Source organism: Elephantulus edwardii, unplaced genomic scaffold (genome assembly GCF_000299155.1).
Source record: "Elephantulus edwardii isolate Elephantulus edwardi_28Jun2011 unplaced genomic scaffold, EleEdw1.0 scaffold00068, whole genome shotgun sequence".
In the NCBI taxonomy this organism is placed as follows: Eukaryota; Metazoa; Chordata; class Mammalia; order Macroscelidea; family Macroscelididae; genus Elephantulus; species Elephantulus edwardii.
Window position 1 is genome coordinate 11,619,135 of NW_006399818.1, and position 20,064 is coordinate 11,639,198.

At 37.0% G+C, this 20,064-nt stretch overlaps 1 protein-coding gene across 1 annotated transcript in view; it reads right to left on the reverse strand.

Moving 5' to 3' along the window:
* The window catches only part of NUP37 (nucleoporin 37kDa), a 75,777-nt gene that overhangs the window by 34,197 nt on the left and 21,516 nt on the right, over positions 1-20,064 (reverse strand). The window contains exons 3-4 of the mRNA XM_006888541.1: positions 16,254-16,326; positions 10,985-11,079 (exon numbers count right to left, since the gene is read on the reverse strand). Of these exons, the coding sequence (XP_006888603.1) occupies positions 10,985-11,079; positions 16,254-16,326 (168 nt within the window). The remainder of the gene's footprint in view (positions 1-10,984; positions 11,080-16,253; positions 16,327-20,064) is intronic.

Consider the following 20,064-nt stretch of genomic DNA (forward strand, 5'->3'; position numbering starts at 1 on the left):
CTTATTTTTTGCCATGTCCTTCAAAGCAGCCTGAACTTCTTCTTTCATCACCATAGGCTCTTGCTCATATGTTATTTCATGAAATTCTTCTGTGTAATTTTACCTTCTCTTTGTCAACTTGGATACCTCTTATCTCCTTTTCTTGTCTTATTGCTATTGCTAAGACTTCCAATATTATACTAAATAGGAGAGGTGATAGTGGGCATCCTTGCCTAGTTCCTGTTCTCAAGCGGAATGCCTTTAATTGCTCTCCATTTAGAACAATGTTGGCTCTTGGGTTTGCACATATACTTTTCACTATGTTAAATAAATTCTTCTCTAATCCTATGTTGTTGAATATTTCAATCAGGAAAGGGTGTTGGATTTTGTCAAAGGCCTTTTCTGTATCAATTGTTAGGATTATGTGGTTCTTGTTCTTTGCTTTGTTAATGTGATGAATTACACTGGTTGTTTTTCTTATGCTGAACCATCCATGCATACCTGTTATGAATCCCACCAGGTCATGGTGAATTATTATTATTATTATTATTTATGTATTATTGGATTCTATTGGCCAAGATTTTATTCAGGATTTTTGCATCTATGTTTGTGAGAGATACTGGCCTACTGTTGTGTTGCTGTTACGTTCCATCAAGTCGCTTGCGACTGATAGTGACCTTATGTACAAGAGCCCTAAACGCTGTTCTACCCTGTGCCAACCTCGCTGTCTCAAACACACTCATTCCTACCACTCCACTCACAGAATTGATCCATCTCACCGAGGGTCTTCCTCTCTTGCGCCGTCCCTCCACTCTCCCAAACATGATGTCCCTCTCCAAGGACCAGTCCCTCCTCGCAACATGCCCAAAGTATGTCAGACAAAGCTTCAGAATCCTTGACTCCAAGGAGCATCCTGGCTTCCCTCTCTCCAGGACAAACCTGTTTGTTCTCCTAGCAGTCCATGGTATACTCAACACTCTTCTCCAACACCACAGCTCAAAGGCATCAATTATCTTTCTATCGTCCCTATTCACTGTCCAACTCTCTGATGCATATCACGTAACTGCAAAGACTATAACCTGGGTTAGGTGCACCACAGTCTCCAGCCTGACGTAGTTAGTCTATAGTACTCACAGCTGACTTTTCCAATGCATTTCTTCTCCTGATTTACTGGCTGCTGTTACCAAGAGTGTTCACTGTGGAACCAAGTAAACTAAAACTGTTAACTATCTCAATCTCTTCACCATCCACACTGATGCTGCTAAGTGGCCCACTGGTGAGAATCTGTTTTCTTGATGTTGAGCTTCAATCCACATTGAAGACTGCAGTCCTTGACCTTCTGTAGCAAGCGCTTCAGGTCCTCCTCAGTTTCAGCAAGCAGGGTTGTGTCATCCACATAACACAGGTTGTTGATGACTCTTGCACTAATTCTGATGCCACATTCCTCCTCGTACAGCCCAGCATCTCAGATGAAAAGGTATGGACACAAAATACATCCCTGACGGACCCCTTTCTTGATTTTGAACCATCCAGTGTCTCCCTGCTCTGTTCTGACAACTGCCTTTGGTGCAAGTATAGGTTTCACATTAGCACAATCAAATGTTCTAGGATTCCCATTCTATAGGCTATAGTTTTCGATTTTGGTGGTGTCTTTATCTGGCTTTGGTATCAAGGATATATTTGCTTCACAGAATGAAACTGGAAGAATTCCATCTTTTTCTATTTTCTGAAATAATTCATGTAGGATTGGTCACAGTTCTTCTCTGAATGTTTGATAAAATTAACTTTAAAAACCATCTGTCCCAGGGCCTTTTCTGGCTGGAAGTTGTTTTATTACCTTTTCAATTTCTTCTTCTGCAATGGGTTTGTTCAGGTGTTCAATTTCGGTTGGTGTCAGTTTAGGTAGATTACGAATTTCTAAGTATTTGTCCATTACCTCTAGGTTTTCATATTTGTTTGAGTACAGTTTTTCGTAATATTCCATGTTTAGTCTCTATTTTAGTTGGTTCTCTTGTGATGCTGCCCGTTTCTTTCATCTTTTATTTGGATTATTTGTGTCTTTTCCTTCATTAATTTTGTTAGTGCTTTGTTGATTTTATTGACCTTTTCAGAAAACCAACTCTTAAGTTTTGTTAATGGTTTCAATTGTTTTTCCGTTTTCTACTTCGTTTACTTCTGCCCTAATTTTTATAATTTAGTTTTTTTAGAGGATGACAGGTTTTCTTGCTGTTCTTTTTCAATTTGTTGGAGATGTAGGGTTAGAGAATCAATGGTTATTTTTTTTCCTGCCTTTTGATATGTTTGTTTACTGCTATAGATTGACCTCTGATTACAGCTTTGGCTGTTTCCCAGAGGTTTTGGTAAGTTGTGTTTTCATTGTCATTTGTTTCAAGAAACTTTTTAAATTTTTTTTCTTCTTACACCCACCTGGGGCAAAAAGAAAGCTATAAGCACCCTAGTGTTTCATACTTGCTTCTCTTCAAGACTCAAGAGGCCACATTCATCCAGCTGACAATGAGTTCAGGAGACACTTGCCCTTATCCTGTAGGCATGGCCAGAAAATTCAGTATTTTACCATTTCGGATTGCCCAAATGGTGGCGAACTCTGGGCCAGAGACCCCCAATTCATCTAGCAGTGTTTGCTGGAGCTCCCCAATTGAAACAAGCTTGGAAGCAGGAGTGCTATCCAATTCGTAAATAGCTTGCCTCCAGAAAACCTATGAACCTGGAGAAAAGATAAAAGTCAAGCAAGTGTTGAGGACTTTCGTTCATAGGGTCAGTATTAGTTGTCTATGACTTGATGGCACTTAATAACATAGAGACCAGTTGTCCTAGTGGACAGAAAGTGATGCTGCCAAGCCTAAGGTGGGTAACTCTAATCCACAGCCCTCAGGCCTGTTTTTAATCGTGTTCAGATAAACATTCTTCTATGTCGTATAGTCTTGGTGTGTCTACTTGCCATACAGAGGTAACTTGTTGTTGCTGTGAAGCTGAACACTGTGACACTGGTGTCTCAAATGCAATAATGGTTATCCATGGTGGACAGTGTTTGGTGGAACTCCCCGATTAAAACAAGCTTATTATCAGGAATGGCATCCACTTCCGTAAATAGCTTGCCTCAAGAAACACTACGAACATGGAGAAAGGATGAAAGTCATGCAAGTGTTGAGGACTTCTGTTCACAGGGTTGCTATGAGTCTTCTACAACTCAACGGCACTGTGAATGGAGTGGTGGGAACGAGTATGTTTCAGATGGTGAGGCTGGCACAGGACAGAACTGTGTTTAGGGCTGTTGTACATAGGGTCGCTCTGAGTTGCAAGTGACTCGATAGCACATAACAGTAACAACAACAAAGTTATCATGAAGATTCACATAAATTAACTAACAAGCTAACAAAATAATGTAAGTATCAGTGGGTAATAGGTGGAGGAAGGCTGACAGAGGCAACCTGAGTGAGAATCACCTACAAGTCAAGGAAGCAAAGCATAGCCAGGGCTTCCCATGAGGAAGGCATCAACAAGAATGAGATTGTGATTTGGACATTTAGCTTCCAGACCTTCAAGACAATAAATTCCTGTTGCCAACCACTTGTGTTGTATGTGTCAGAATAATGGGAACGAGTAGGCAACATCATGATAGATGGAGAAAAGATTGAAGTCATTAAAGATTCCATTTTATTTCAATCCAAAACAAGCACCCATGTTAGCAGCAATCAAGAGATGAAATGACATTTTACATTGGGAAAAGTCAAGGGATTCTTTAAAATGCTAAAGAGCAAAGATGCCAGTTTAAACACAAAAAGTCTCTGATCCAAGTCACAGAATTTTCAATTGCTTGTTAAGCATCTGAAAGTTGGACAATGCATAAGGAAGAGAACAGTAATTCCTGTTTTTGACTTATGATATTAGTGAAGGTATAAGTTAGTGAGGTTAGTGAAATCATGGATTACTAAAAGAACAAATATGTCTTGGATGAAGTGCAATCAGGGTTCTCCTTAAAGGAAAGGATAGTGAAACTTGCCTCACATACTTGGTCATGCTGTTATGAGAGGCCAATCCTTGGAAAAAGACAACATGCTGTGGAAAAAAAAGTCAGTGAGAGAGGAAGACCTCCAATGAGAAGGACTGATGCACTGACTGCAACAAGGGGCTTGAACTGAAGAAGACTGTGAAGATGACACAGGATATGGCAAGGTTTTAATCTGTCTATAGGGTTGTTATGGGTAATAGTTGAATTGATGGAACTTCCATATCCATTTGTGGTACTTGTTTAATAGTTGTTGTTGTTATGTGCCGTCGAGTCGCTTGTGACTCATAGTGACCATATGTACAACAGCTCTAAACTCTGCTCTGTCCTGTGCCAATCTCATTGCCTCCGACACACTCATCCCGATTGCCCCAGTCACCAAATCAATCCATCTACCAGAGGGCCTTCCCCTCCTGCAGCTGCCCTCCACCCTCCCAAGCATGATGTCCTTCTCCAAGGACCAATCCCTCCTTACAACATGACCAAAGTATGTCAGACGAAGCCTCAGAATCCTTGCCTCCAAGGAGCAGCCGGATTTAACCCTCTTCAGGATGAATCTGTTTGTTCTCTTAGCAGTCCATGGTACCTTCAGCACTCTTCTCCAACACCAAAGCTCAAAAGCATCAATTCTCCTTCTATCCTCCTTGGTCATTGTCCAACTCTCAGAGGCTTAACAAGTGATTGCAAAGACCATGGCCTGTACCAGACGCACCTTTGTCTCCAGAGATACACCGTTGCTCTTGAGTACTTTAGAGAGGTCCCTAACAGCAGACTTTCCCATCGCAATACGTCTTTTAATTTCCTGGCTGCTGGTGCCAAGAGTGTTGATTGTGGAGCCAAGCAAACTAAAGCTGTGAACAATCTCAATCTCTTCACCATCCATCCTGATGCTGCCAATTGGTCCAGTGGTGAGAATCTTTGTCTTCTTGACATTGAGCCTCAATCCATATAGGAGGCTGCAGTCCCTGATCCTCAGCAGCAAGCGCTTCAGGTCCTCCTCAGTTTCAGCAAGCAAGGTTGTGTCATCTGCATAACGCAGACTGTTTATGGATCTTCCACCAATCCTAATGCCACATTTCTCCTCATAGAGTCCAGCCTCCCGTTCTGTAAAATGCTTATGTTTAATAGTAGCAATAGTTAATTATTGTTTTTAGGTGTCACTGAATTGATTGAGGCATAACAATGCTATGAAGAACAGATCTGAACCTTTCCTATAGCCAATCAGAACAAGGGAACTTTTGTCTCAAAGACTGAGGTGCAAAAGCACTTAGTGGTAAGAATGAGGATGAAGAATGATATTCTACAACCTACACAATGTGTGAAAGGTGCAGAGGACTTTTAGGAGGTGAGCTTTCTGTAATTTTTAGTAGTAGTAGGCTGAATTATTTTGTAAGTATACACAAAAGAACCAGATAGTTTGTAAGACTATCATTATTATTGTAACTTTACATTGAAAAATCTATTTTGTCATATTATTCATATTTTGATTAATAATATTATTTTCTCTTTTTTTCCCTAATTAATTTTGTAGTACTACTACTGAATGGAGCTTTTACTCTAATACCTGTAGTTCTATATTGTGACAATCTGTACAGTTAAAATCCTAGGAACTGTACAACTTACCATCCTTATCTTTGCTCTTACATTTTCCTGATATTCAAACTTATTCATTATAAAGAGGTACAAGGACTATTTCACTTGTCTTCTTATAAAGATATATAATACAAATAGGACTTTACTAGTTAGTTTTAGGAGTTATGGTTGGATGGATTGTATTAATGATTTGCCTCTCAAGATTATAGAATATATACAAACTATTTCTGAAGAGAAAGAGTTATACTGATAAAGAAACATTTATATAAATGAGAACTCAATTTTATGATAATCTTGTAGTAATCACAGTACACCAGAATTTGAATCTCAAGACAAAACTTTATCATTTTCTAGAAAGCTCTGGTCATCTAGTTGGTAGAAAATTGCGCTGCAAACTCAAAGGTGGGAAGCTAAAATTCACCAGTTTTTCTACAGGAGAAAGATGTGATTTGAAGCCTCTGAAAAATATGTTAGAGGTGCAGCTATGAGGATGTTCTGTCAAGTCGGTTCTGACTTGACAAAACGAGTTTGAGGGGTTTTAAAAATATCTTATTCTATAGTAACATTTAATGAGAAGGCCCTTGACTCATACTTTGAATTAATAAAACTGTATAAAAGAAGAAAGATCCAAAATATTCTTAGCTATAGCCATTAACTGGCAGGACTGAGAACTCTGTAACACTGGGCTAAAGCAGTAAGGCTGAAGGCCGAGGTGCCTGCAAGCAGATTTTGGAAGCTCTCCTGTTTGAGTGACTGTATTCTGGTACCAACCTGGATTATAAATTCTTGGCTTCCCCAACATGGTTCTGTGCAATTTGTGAGTGGGCACATCGGATTCTGGATCCAGTAAAGCATTAAGACTGGTACTAAACTTTGCCACTGCTACTGGAGTGAGATGATAACTCATTGTCCTTTTGATTTGCATCTCTCTTATTTTCAGTGATTTGGTGCATTTTATCGTTGGCCATTTGAATGTCTTCCTCTGTGAAAATTCTTTCCATGTCTTTTGCCCGTTTAGTAATTGGGTTATCATTCTTCTTCTTGTGGAGGAGTCCCAGGAGTATTCTGTTTACGTTTGTTATAAGACTCTTGTTTGAGATGGTATTGCCAAATGTTTGTTCCCAGTCAGTATGTTTTCATTTCACCCTATTAGACAAAGTTTTTGATACACACCGGAATTTAATCTTTAGAAGGTCCCATTCATCAATCCAGTAGCAGTGGTAAAGTTTAACAGGATAGTAAGTAATAAATGTTGGAGAGGATGTCGCGAGATACTAAGTCTTATACATTGCTGATGGGATTGTAAAATGGTATAACTACTCTGGAAGGCAGTTTGGCACTTCCTCAAAAAGCTGAACATAGAAATTCCATATGACTCAGCTATTCCACTGCTTGGAATATACCCTGAGAAAATGAGAACTGAGCTACAAAAAGGGAATTGTACACCAATATTCATAGTAGCATTATTCACCATCACAAGAATATGGAAACAGCCCAGCTGTCCAACCATAATCGAGTGGCTTGAGAAATTATGGTACATTCACACAATGGAAAACAACGCAGCACACAGGAGCAATGATTTTCTAAATTATTATCTAAGTTGGGAGGGACAGAAGAGCATTATCTTGAGGGAACTAACTCAGTCCATAAGGACAAATACTATATAAAACCATTATTGTAGAATGAGTATGAGGATTGAAGGAGGGGTGGGAGGGTGAAAACAGAGAAGTGAGGATTGAGGAGAGCTTAACCTAAAGGTCATAAAATTTGATGGGTGGAAGGGGTGAAGGAAATGGGAATGAATGATCAGGTGTGAAAAACAATGTATTCAAACTTTGTAAATAAATCTGTATAAAAGAAAAAAAAAGACTGGTACTAAGAGGAGTAGAAAGAGGCTTGGGAGCATGAAGGACATGTCTGACTGCATGAGAATTGCTTTTGTGTTGTTGATCCTGTTGAAAGACGGGGATAGTTCCCCTTTGTGAATTTGGTAAAGGACCATTCCCATCCAGCTCTTGCTCTTTTTACAGATATGAATACTATTTTCACAGATGAAATTAAAACTATTCACATTTTTGTCATGCAAACAAAAGGATATTTTTGTTCTACAGTCAGACTTCCTAAGAGTCCATTAAGAACTGTATTACTTTGCAAAAGTTATTTAGCTTCTCTAGGCTGTATTATCCCATTTGAACATTACTATTGTCTGGCACTATTGAATCAGAACTGATGCAAACCTGACTCTCCAGTGGATTTTCAGAGGTAATAAATAATATGGTAGGGGTCTGCCTATCTTTCTTCTGTGGAGAAGATGGTGGATTTGAACCATGTACTATTGCACTGGTAATTCAAATCCTTATCACTAAGCCACAAGAACGCCCTATGATTAAATAGATAAAAATAGTACTTATCTCAAATGTTGTTATAAAAGTAAATTTTATACAGGTAAAGGACTTAGAAATCATTTGTGGATTAAGGAAAGTTTCATCCAAGTCATAACATTTTCAATTGTCTCACATGCATATGAAAATGGAATAATGTATATGAAAAATGGAAGAATCGGTGCATTTGAAATATGCTATTGCCAAAGAATAATGAATACACCATACACTGCCAAAAGAACAAACAAGTTTGTCTTGGGATTAGGTAGATGCTCCTTAGAAGCAAGGATGGTGAGAGCTGTAATCTCTGGGATATTAAGAGATGATCTCCTCTGCTTAAAATACATAGTGGATGCCCTGTGGTTGGTGTCTATATGTGTGTAGGTTGGCAATCTTATCCTTTGAATTAATGAAGATGCTTATACTGAAAAGTCTATTAAAGTCTACACTCTCAGAGGTCTTTCCTTTATTTCTTTAAGAATGTACAATACTCACTATATTTCCTTAATTTAAACTTACTTTACTTATACTTTATTTCTTTCTATACCTTATCTTTCTAGCTTAACTTGCCTGCTCTGTGTGTTTCTTATTCTGAGGCCATGGACTATCCAGGACAGATTCATCTTACACGAGATGACATAGCATATGATGCCAAGTTAATCTAGATGAAAAAATGAAAAGTTTCTGCTCACATTACATTTTTTAACATTACATGTGTTAAACTTAACATCAATGGGATAGAAAAGTTTTCTTCTTTCATGGTAGTGAAGCAGGTAGAATATTTATAGGAAAATATCAGTAATACTCTAAAAAGAAATATTAGGAGCAATGTACTAAGTTTTGTAAAATGTTAAATGTATTTTAGGGACTTCCTTTAAAGTTAAACCCTTAGTTCTTTTTAGATTAACAATATCCTTCCCTTAATAATAATATCATGTTAATGGCAGAGTGAGATACACTTTAAATATGGTTGTTATTAGGCATAATACACATTTGGGAACCCTATGTATCAGGACTGGAGGAATGTTCATCAATAACTTTCATTATGCATATGACACAACCTTACTTGCTGAAAGTGAGGACTTGAAGGGTTTGCTGCCAATCAAACACAGCAGTCTTCAACGCAGACTGCATCTCAACATTAAGAAAATTAAAATTCTCACCCCTCAATACACAGGCAAAATCATGACATATGGAAAAAAGACTGACACTGTTAACGACTTCACCTTACTTGAATCCACAATCAGTACACTTAATACCAGCAGTCAGGAGAGTAGGAGATATATTGCACTCGAGTGTCTGCAGTCAAAGTCCTTTCCAAATTATGGAGGAGGAATGACATTAGTTAGAGGACTAAGGTGCACCTGATTCAGACCACGGTCTTTTCAATCACTTGTTATGCATCTGAGAGCTGGACAATGAAAAAGGATGATAGAAGAATTTATGCTTTTGAACTATGGTGTTGGAGAAGAGTACTGAATATCCCTTAGACCAGCAAAAGAATAAACAGCTATGCCTGGCAGAAGGTATAATCAGAGTATTCCTTGGAAACAATGATGATAATGCTTCATTTCATATATTTAGAGCAGGTTGCTAGAAGCTATTCTTTAGAAAGGGAAATCATGCTTGAGAAGGTGGAAGGACACAAAAGAGAAGACCTACAATGAGGTAGTTTGAAACAGTGACTGCAGCAATGGGCTCAAGCATGTCAGAGATTGCTAGGATGGCACAGGATTCATATCTACTGTTCACACGGGCACTATAGGTTATACTTGACTTGATGACACTTAACAACAACATCATCTAATTTTTATCTTAAAAAAATGTCCAATTGCATTTCAGGTTTCTTCATTTATACTTCATTTTGCAACACTCAGAGTCCTTTAGAAATAGAGAATTCTTAATACACATATTATTTTAAAGTCTGTAAATCTTCCATATCTTCTATGTTCTTGACATGAAAATGTTAAATAAGGAATATTGGTCATTACTTTGTAACTTTAGAAGGATGAGTCATATTCAGTTTAAAATGAAAATTTGGAGCCAGCAGCTTTATTTACATTGTGAAAGCACAGTATTTAATGGCTTTCTACATGCACAAGTGCTAGTAAGTATTGATAATTTTGACATTGCTTTATTAATCATTACAATAACAGAATACTATTTTGCTTATGGTCACAGTATTGTTAAACAAAATAACACTCCTGATGACTTATTTTCTCACTTTATTTCTATCTCCTCAGTTTATTTCCACTCCTATGCCTGCTCTTCATTATTCTTGTGCTATTCTCCAGCTTTACCTATTATTAAAATATTAGAGCTCCAAATCAGGGAGTGGGTGAAATAACAGGAATACTGAAATGTATCGCATTTATTGAAATCCTTACACAATGACTTTTAAATTTGTCAAAATAGATTTGCCGAATTATTTTCTAATCTCAATTAGAAAATGAAACTGCCAGTTCATTATCTATATTCATCAACAATATCATATAGCATGCATGAAGGACATTGACAACGTGGCACACATTCCACATCATCCTACTGACTTTGTCCAATATTAGAGAATTTGATTTTTATATATTTAAATTTCATAAACATGCAAATCTATAAATAGGCACACATGAATTAGCAAGAGAAGCTTCCATTAATGGTGATGGGCACGCAATCACTGGTTTTGAAACTCACTGTTTCTGCTAAACCTCCAATTTAAATGAAGTATGCTTCTTTTACAACAGTATATGGTGTTTATGTAAGGGCACTGGTAGTGCAGTGGGGTTAAGTGTTGAGTTGCTAACCACAACAGCAATTTGAATCCACCTACTGCCTCATGGTAGTCTATTCCCACTAAGTTTTACAGTCTTGGGAACCTGATGAAGGTTCACCATGTGCTGGAAAGGACTCGACAGCAGTGGGTTTTCATACAAGTTGCACTTCCTTTCCTTTTTAAAATGTAAGTCCTGTTACAATAAAATGGAAATGGAACAACTTGGTTGCAACATACCTGCAGGTATGATCATCACTCACGCTTGCAATTTCTTGACCTTCTTTGGGAGCAAACACTACACCATTAATGAAATCTGAATGGCCTTCAAAAACCTGGCACAAGAGAAAATATCAATTAAAAAGACAGGAAAACAATCTATAACATTCCTACCTAGTATTTTCACTTCACTGTCTGAAAAGCTTTCACTGCATAGTTCTCTTTTTTCTATAAATATTTCTTAAGTACTCTGCTATTTTTAACATATGATTTATACACCCACTTTTCTGGAAGGTTTATCTTGGAAAGAAGTTGATCACTCAACACACACTGCTATTAGCTTGATCTTTCTTTTCTAGTATGCATTTCTTACAAAACCACTTTTTTTTTAAAAAAAAAAACACCTGTACCTGTCCTCACATCACCTTCTTTTCACTTCTTACTCTGATTTTTAACGTCTCACTCCTACACTGGTAACTAGCTGATAAACACAGTGTGGATTTCTATAGCTTTTACCCACTTGTTCAGTGTGATTGCAAGTACTGCTATAATCTACTATAAGCCTGTAGTCATAATCAATCCAGTAATCTTTCGGCCATAAAGGGAACAAATGGAATGCTGCAAGACTGAAGAATATATGAACAAATCAATTTCAATTGTTCTACATTTTTATAATTGAAATACTAAATAAACATCAGATATTTCAGTATTTTAATGGATCTCTTTCTTCTTCCTTTACTGTCCTCTTTCTCCGTTGTGACTTCTTTCCTCCTATATAAGACCAATTCAAATTTGATCTTAATTCAGAGATTAATAAAATGGCTCTACATGACACTGATTATTAAGAAAAAATGATCAGATTTAAACACTCCTGCAAGCTTTAACAAATCCTGGCCCTTCAAGTTAATCTCCCAAATTTCTACAACAGTCTATAAAGTAAACAAAATTAACATTAAAGGTTTAAAGCCCATTATAAATAGGATATTAACTTGTGATGGGTAAAAATTTTATATGCCATATGCCACTTGGCATATACGTATACTTTACGTTAACCAATACGTGCATTATAGTAAGTTCATTGAATAACTTAGGGCACAATTTTTACCATTTTTTTTAGTGAGTGACAAGGTTTCTTGTGCATCTTTGTTTTATAGAATTATCTGTTTTTCATTTATTAGAAAGAAGGCAATATTCATAAGAAAACATGATGTAACTTCAATCTCAAATGATATTTATTATAAGAAAACAATGCATATAATAAGTACATGTGATTTACTATGTACCAAGTTTTCTTCTAAGTCCTTTACATGAATTAACTCAGTCCATGCTCATAATTCTATGAGACTGATGTTATGACTGACACCATTTAAAGATTTACAAAAGAGCTCAAAGAGACAGTCACTTGTGCAAATACATGCAGCTACATTACAACTGAACTGGGTTTCAAACTCAAGCAGTTTGGCTCTGTGTCTGTGTGCTTAATAACTTTGAAATCGTGTGTCCTGCTTTGCTTATGAGACTCCAACTCATAGCAACCCTATGTACAACAGTTTGGAACTCAACTCTATCTTAGGGCAATTTCATTGTTTCTGACATATTTACCTCTATTATCCAGTCAATGAGTCAACCTATCTCATTCAGGGCCTTCCTCTCTTGTCCTGTCCCTCCAACCTTGTCAACATGATGTTCTTCTCCAAGAACTGGTCTATTCTGGCAACATATCCAAAGTATGTCAGATGGAGCCTCAAAACCCTTGCCTAGAAGGAGCAATCTGGTTTCACCCTCTCTAGGATGAACCTATTTGTTCTCTTAGCAGTCTATGGTGTAGTCAATACTCTTCTCTAGCACCACAATTCAAAGGTGTTGATTCTTCTATCAGCCTTGTTCATTGTCCAGCTCTCTGATGCATAGCAGGTTAAGAGTGAAGACCATGGCCTGGATTAAACACACCTTAGTCTCTAGACTGACATCACTGCTCTTCAAAACTCTAGAGAGGTCCCTGACAGCAGATTTTTCCAATGCAACCTGTCTTTTAATTTCCTGGCTGCTGGTAGCAAGAGTGTTGACTGAGGAGCCAAGCAAGCTGAAGCTGTTAACAATCTCAATCTCTTCCCTGTCTATCATGGTGCTGCTGTCAATTGCCCCAGTGGTGATAACCTTTGTTTTCTTGTTGTTGAGCTTCAATTCTTACTTAGGGCTGTAATCCTTGAACTGCAGCAAATACTTTAGGTTCTCTTCAGTTTCAGCAAGCAAGGTTGTATCATCTGCATAATATAGGCTGTTGAAGAGTATTCCTCTGATCTTGATACCACATTCTTCTTCAGAGTCCAGTTTGTTTAATTTGCTCAGCATACAGATTTAATAGGTATGGAGAAAGGATACAACCTAGACACACCTTTTTAGGAATGGAGTGAAGCTTAATATTAGGCCATCAAAGCTCCCTGACTTACATTTTAAGAATTTTAAACTATGTTAATGCTTTCTTCCCCAAGGAAGACCCTCGATGAGATGGATCGATTCTGTGACTAGGGTGGTGGGAATGAGTGCGTTTGAGATGGTGAGGTTGGCACAGTATAGAACGACGTTTAGGGCTCTTGCACATAAGGTCACTATGAGCGGCAAGTGACTTGATGGCACATAACAAAAACAACAACAACAACAACAACAACAACAACAACAACAACGCTCCTTTGTTCTGTTCACACAATTACCTCTCTGCCTAAATAAAGGCTTTACATAAGTACAATTAAGTGTTCGGGGATTCCCATTCTTCTCAATGTTAGCCATTACTTATTATGATCCACACAGTCAAATGCCCTTGTAGTCAATAAAGCATAAATAGATATTCTTCTGGTATTCTATGCTTTCAGTCAGGATCCATTTGACATCAGCAATGATATCCCTGGGACCAAGACCTCTTCTAAATCCAGCTTGAACTTTCAGCAGGGTTCTATGTACTGTACTAGCCATTTAAAGAAAAAGAAAATTTTTTTGTACTAGCCATTTTTGAATGATCTTCAGAACTATTTTGCTTGAATGGGATATTAATGATATTATTTGATAATTTCCAAATTTCCTTGGATTACCTTTCATGGGAATGGGAATAAATAGGGATCTCTTCTAGTCAGTCAACCAGGCAGCTGTCCTCCAAATGTTCTGGCATAGACTGACTAGTGGGCACATCCAGGACTATGCAGTTATGTGAAATATGTGAACTGGTATTACATAGATTCTTGGAGCTTTATTATCCCCCCCTCCCCCCCAATCTCTTCAGTGTAGCTAGCTTGAACAACTTCCTTCACCACAATTGGCTCTGGGTCATACGGTTTTTCTCAACAGATTACAGTTTGAAATACCAATTCTATTTGATACTGTGATTCTGTCCATATTCTTTTACATTTCCTAGATTATTTAAGATTTTGCCAATAGCATCTATAAGTGCTGCAACTCAAGGCTTATATTTATTTTTTAGTTCTTTCTGCTTGGGAAATGCGAACCTAGTGCTTCTCTTTTTATCCCTCAATTCCAGCTGTCTGCACATTCTAAGATTTTGCTTTGTCTTCTTGAGCTGCCCTTTAAAATCTTTTGCTTAGCTCTTTTACTTTGGCATCTCTTCCTTTTGTTTTGGGGTTTTGATGCTCTAGTGCAATTTTCAGAGTTCCTTCTGACATTATTTTTGGTTTTCATTTTCTCCTTTATCTTTGTAATGACCTTTTGGTCCCTTTGTGGATGATATTCTTCATGTCATCCCACATTTCATCTTGTCTTTCATTACTAATGTTTAGTGCTTCCAACCTATTCTTATGATGATTTTTTAAATTCAGGTAGTACAGAACAAAGATCATACTGTGTTTCTGATGGACTTGTTTTAATTTTCTTCAGCTTCAAAATGAACCTACACATGAGCATTTAATAGTCTGTTCCACAGTCAGAAACAGGCCTGCTTTGGACTGCTGATAATTGAGCTTCTCTAACGATTCCCTCCCTAGATGCAGTTAATCTAATTCCTATGTAGTTTATCAGGTGAAGTTCATGTGCAGACTCACTGTTTGTGTTTTTTTAAAAAAGGTATTTGCTAAGAATAAATCAGTAAACCTACAAAATTCCATCATTCAATCTCAGGCCTCATTTCTGTCACCACTTCTGTACTTTCTAAGTACCATTCCTTCTTTATTGTTTCCAACTTTTGCATTCCAGTCACTGAATTATCATTAAACATCTTGATTGCACATGTGATTAATTTTGTAATTCAAAATTTGGTAAAAATCTTCAATTTCCTCATGTTTGGCTTTAACATTTGGTGAAAATATTTGAATAACAGTCATATTAACAAGTATTCTTTGTATGCATATGGATAACATCGTATCACTCACAACGTTGTACTTAGGATAAAATTTGAAACTGTCCTTTTAACGATAAACACACTGTTTTTCTTTCATTCCCAGCATAGGATACCACGTCATTGTCTGATTCAAAGTGGCAAATGCCCATCCATCTCTTCTCACTAATGCCTAAAATGTGGGTTTTCATAGAATGTATTCCATTTCATTTTTCACAACTTCTAGTTTTCCAACATTCATACTTTGTGTACTCCATGTTAGTCTAGGAGTATTATTTGTGACAATGACCTCTGAATCTAGCCCGAATTTCTGGCAATCTCCTGTCAACGTCAGCCCTTAAGAAAATAATATTTAGCAAAATTTTGCTTGTATACAATTATCAACAATATTGTCTTGATAGTGTCTGCCCTCTGTTAGATCATCTTTTTTTTTTTAAATCTGAATCGGAACAAACACAGATCCCTTTCAGGGTGCTGGCCAATATCTTCCAAATTCCTTGGCATAAGACTACTGAGGGCATCTTCATCTGCATCTGTTTGCTGAAATATTTCAATTGGTATTCCATGAATTTCTGGGGACAGATATTTTGACAATTTTTTTGTTATACAGAAATTAATCATTTATTCACATGAAACTCAACTCTTATTCTACGTGTGTTCATGGCTACTGCTCTATTAAAACCCAATTGTGAATTTCTTTTTGTCTCTTATTTCTAATGCCTGACTAATGTAATACATGTTGTAAAACTTATCATCTCTACTCATTGTTAAAATTAGTTTCTATTGACTAAATAAAATGAGATCCTATCTCATATACCCTAAAGATTACCATGAAAGCACATTTTTAATTGGGATAAATTAATTTAGAAAGGACCAAACCCAAACAAATTAAATGTATGTACGGGCTTTAAGTAACATTTAAAGATATACAAATTTTATTTGTCAACATACTTTGTATTCATTCTTATCTCGAAGATCTGAAGTAAATAATCTGATTCTGAAGTCAGCAGCCGAAGTACAAAATCTGAAAGCATAAAATTAAAATCAAAACAAACTAAAAGAACTATATTCTATCTTAATAAATGAATGCATCCCCCAACTGATAAAAAATTTATCAAATTTATAATTACATTCAGTTTTTTTCTGACTATGCTATGGATTTGCAGTAAAAAAAAAGTTAGTCATTAATAAAAGTAGGAAGCATCTAAAATATTCTGAATTTGTTGTTTTAAGTAATGAAATTTAGAATTTTTACTAATCAGCAAACAAATTCAAATTTTAAAACTTTCTTTAAAGAATGAAATAGAAAAATATCTTTATCTTAGCCATGACAAGAAGAAACACTAAGAATTACATTATGTATCTAGTTCAGACTTTATGCTCTTCTGTTCTGTTGTTAAGTGCTGTAAAGTCGTAACTACCTTACAGCGTTTTTTCTGAAGGTGTAAATCACATGGAAGGAGACGGCTCATCTTTATACTGTGGAGCAGCTGGTGGATTCAAACCATTAAGCTTCTGGGGTGGCAGTACAACCTCTCACCACCAGGTGACCAGATCCTTCTTCAGTTACCTATAAATATTCTTTTTCTACTTTTCCAAATAAATTCAATTAGCAAAAAGTATTTTTTCTTTTCATAAGCATAAAATCTGCTATACTTAACCTGGTGTACTTATATTGATTACAAAAGGAGCTCTGGCAGCCCAGCTGGTAGGGAGTTGCAGTAATGACCTAAAGGTGGGCGGTCTGAGTCCACCAGCTGCTCCTCAGGAGAAAGACAATCTTCTCCCGTGTGATTTACAGTCTCTGAAAAACCTGCTGGAAGGTCAGCTACGAGTTGGCTCATACTTGACAGAAATGAGAATGAGAGTATTACTTATTAAAAGCTACTGTATTACTTATAAACATACAAATATTTTTGTCCATCCATGAATGGTGCATTAAAAATAAAATCTAAGCATCAAAGAAATATTTACTAAAGAGTTATCTTAAAACTCTAAAATTTCTAGATTCACAGTTTATCAGAAAAGGGAAAAAAAATCCCATGTTGAAAACTAGTTTATATCTACTTCTTCTTTGATAAGAAACACATCCCAGCAATCTGAATTTCTCCTTTGGTTCTGACTACATTAAAATGAACCACTTATTTCCTAAATTAGTAACTGTAAGGATAGCTTAAGTAAGACTACTGAGCTATAAAGTAGAATATACAGGTAATCTCAGCTACTTTTCCAGTGATTCATCAGAAGCCATGGAAAAACAGATCAAACGAAGCAGGGAGATCCTTTTTTTGTCCATAATTTTCTCAGAAATAAAATTAAAAATTATAGCAGAATAAAGAAAATTTTACAAAGATGAAACAAATTTTAATGAAAGTGTTTTTTTCTTAATGAGATTCCTGTAGGAAAGGGTGGTGTTGTTAAGTGCCGCCAAGTCATAGACGACTCATAGTGACCCTATGAATGAAAGACCTGAACACTTGAGTATAACTTTTATCATTTCTCCAAGTTCATAGCATTTCCCGAGGCAAGCTATTTCGGAAGTGGATGCCACTCCTGCTCCCAAGCTTGTTTTAATTGGGGAGCTCCACCAAACATTGCCCATTATGGGTAACCATTATTGCATTTGACACATCAGTGTCACAGAGTTTAGCATCACAGCAACCATGAGTTACCTTTATAAAGCAAATGCACAGACCAGTGCTATACCACTTAGAAGAATGTTTCACCAAAACCAATTAAAACCAGGCCTGAAGGCCACAGATTAAAATCACCCACCTTTGACTTAGTGGCATAACTTTATACTTCTCACATTTCTATCTTTCTATACATTCTTTATTACTACATAGTTTATTTTGAATTTCTGTGTGTTAATACAGTAAGATAGAATCTCATGCCTTCTGTATTAAGTTGAGTGGTGTCCCCCAAAAATACAGGTCCAAGGCCTAATCTCCTGGTAACTGGGAATATGATCTTATTTGGAAACAGGGTCTCCTATTTCTGGTGGCTTAGTAATAAGAAGTTGTACTGCCAACCCAAACGCATGTACTTCATATCTACTAGCTGCTCTAGAGAAAGACAATCTCCTCCTGTGAGATTTACTGCCTCTGAAAACCCTCAGGAGGGTCAGCAGACAGGCAGTTTCAACTTGATGGTACATATGAACATGTGTTTTTAGTAACAGAGTTCATTCTGAAACCAAAGGCAAACTTTTTTTTTTTAAAGGTAATGGGCATTCTGATATTAGAAGGGACATAAACATCTGAAGTGGACTCTGGTAGTAGAATTAGTGGAATGAAGCTTGTTTCCTCAGATTTGCACAGTTAGGTGGGTCCCCACCAGGTGATGGCACCTACTATACCTGGAATAACAGCTTTCCAAGAAATGTGAGTGGTGGAAAATATTGTTGACAATGTCTGTCCCATGCTTCATGAAAGGGTTAAACATTTTAATAGAATCAAATACCAATTATCTGCTGAAAATGTCATATTTTAACAATTAGCTTTTCATTTGATTAACCAGAACAACCTAGTCTTGTCTCTACATGTAACTGTTTTAGTTCTGAGTTGCCTCTTTTATTAAGTGAAGGGACCAAGTTGGATTTACTTCTAATGTTCTTTTCATTTATAATGAAAAGGTGCTGTCAGTATTGTTTTAAAATGCAACTATATATTCTTCACTTTTACCTAATCTTGTTGCTACTGCTGTTATGTGCTGTGGAACTGACTTTTGCCTCCTGGCAAGCCCATGAGATGATGCAGAACTGTTTCGCAGGGGTTTCTAGGCAGTAACCATTATAGGAACAGATTATCAGGTCTTTCTATCATGAGCCTGGTGGGTAGATTTAGACAGTCAATTTTTCAGTTAGAGTTGAGCAATTAATAATTTTATCACTAGGGATCCTTACATTTACTCTAAAGTTGTTGTTAGGTGTCATCAATTTGACTCCAACTCCTAATGGCCTTATAAACGACAGATCTGAACCCTGTCCTGTCCTGCACCATTCCTGTGACTGCTGTCATGCTCAAGCCCATTGTGGCAGTCACTGTGTCAATCCATCTTGTTGAGGGTCTCCCTCTGCTTTGGCGACCCTCTACCTTCCCTGCATGTTACCTCTTCAAGAACTGGTTACTCCTGAAAATATGCCCAAAGTTAAGTGAGACAAAGTTTTGCCATCCTTGTCTCTAAGGAGCACTCCAGTTGCACTTCCTTCATGATATTCGTTATTTTGGCAGAAATTGTGTACTCAAAACTCCTTGCCAACTCTAGTCAATATCTATACTCATTTAACAATGAATTAGAAAAATTAGCGCTTTCACGTAAGACATTTCAAGCAGGAGAAACAAATGAGAGGACCAAAACTCAACCAGGTCTATTTTATAATTTAAATGCTGGCAACAGTTAAATCTGGGTGCCAACAAATAACAAATGGGTTTTTTTCCCCAAATAAAATCTCTCCTTTTTGCTCTCCTTGATATATAAATGCTGCCACCGGCTGCCTACAGTTTTCCCAACTCAGTTCAAGCCCTCCAATTTAGGCTTGTCAAATTTCATCCGGATCAATTTCTTCAGCTCATGTCCCTAACCACTCTTCACATTTGTCTTGCAGATGTTGTTGGTATGTACTGTTCCATCTTACAGAAGACCCTCCAGCAGGTTTTCAGAGGTAGTAAATTGCATAGGGGGAGAATGTCCACTTATTTCTAACAAGGCAGCTGGTGGTTTTGAACCAAGCACATTGTTGTTTGTTATGTGCCGTCGAGTC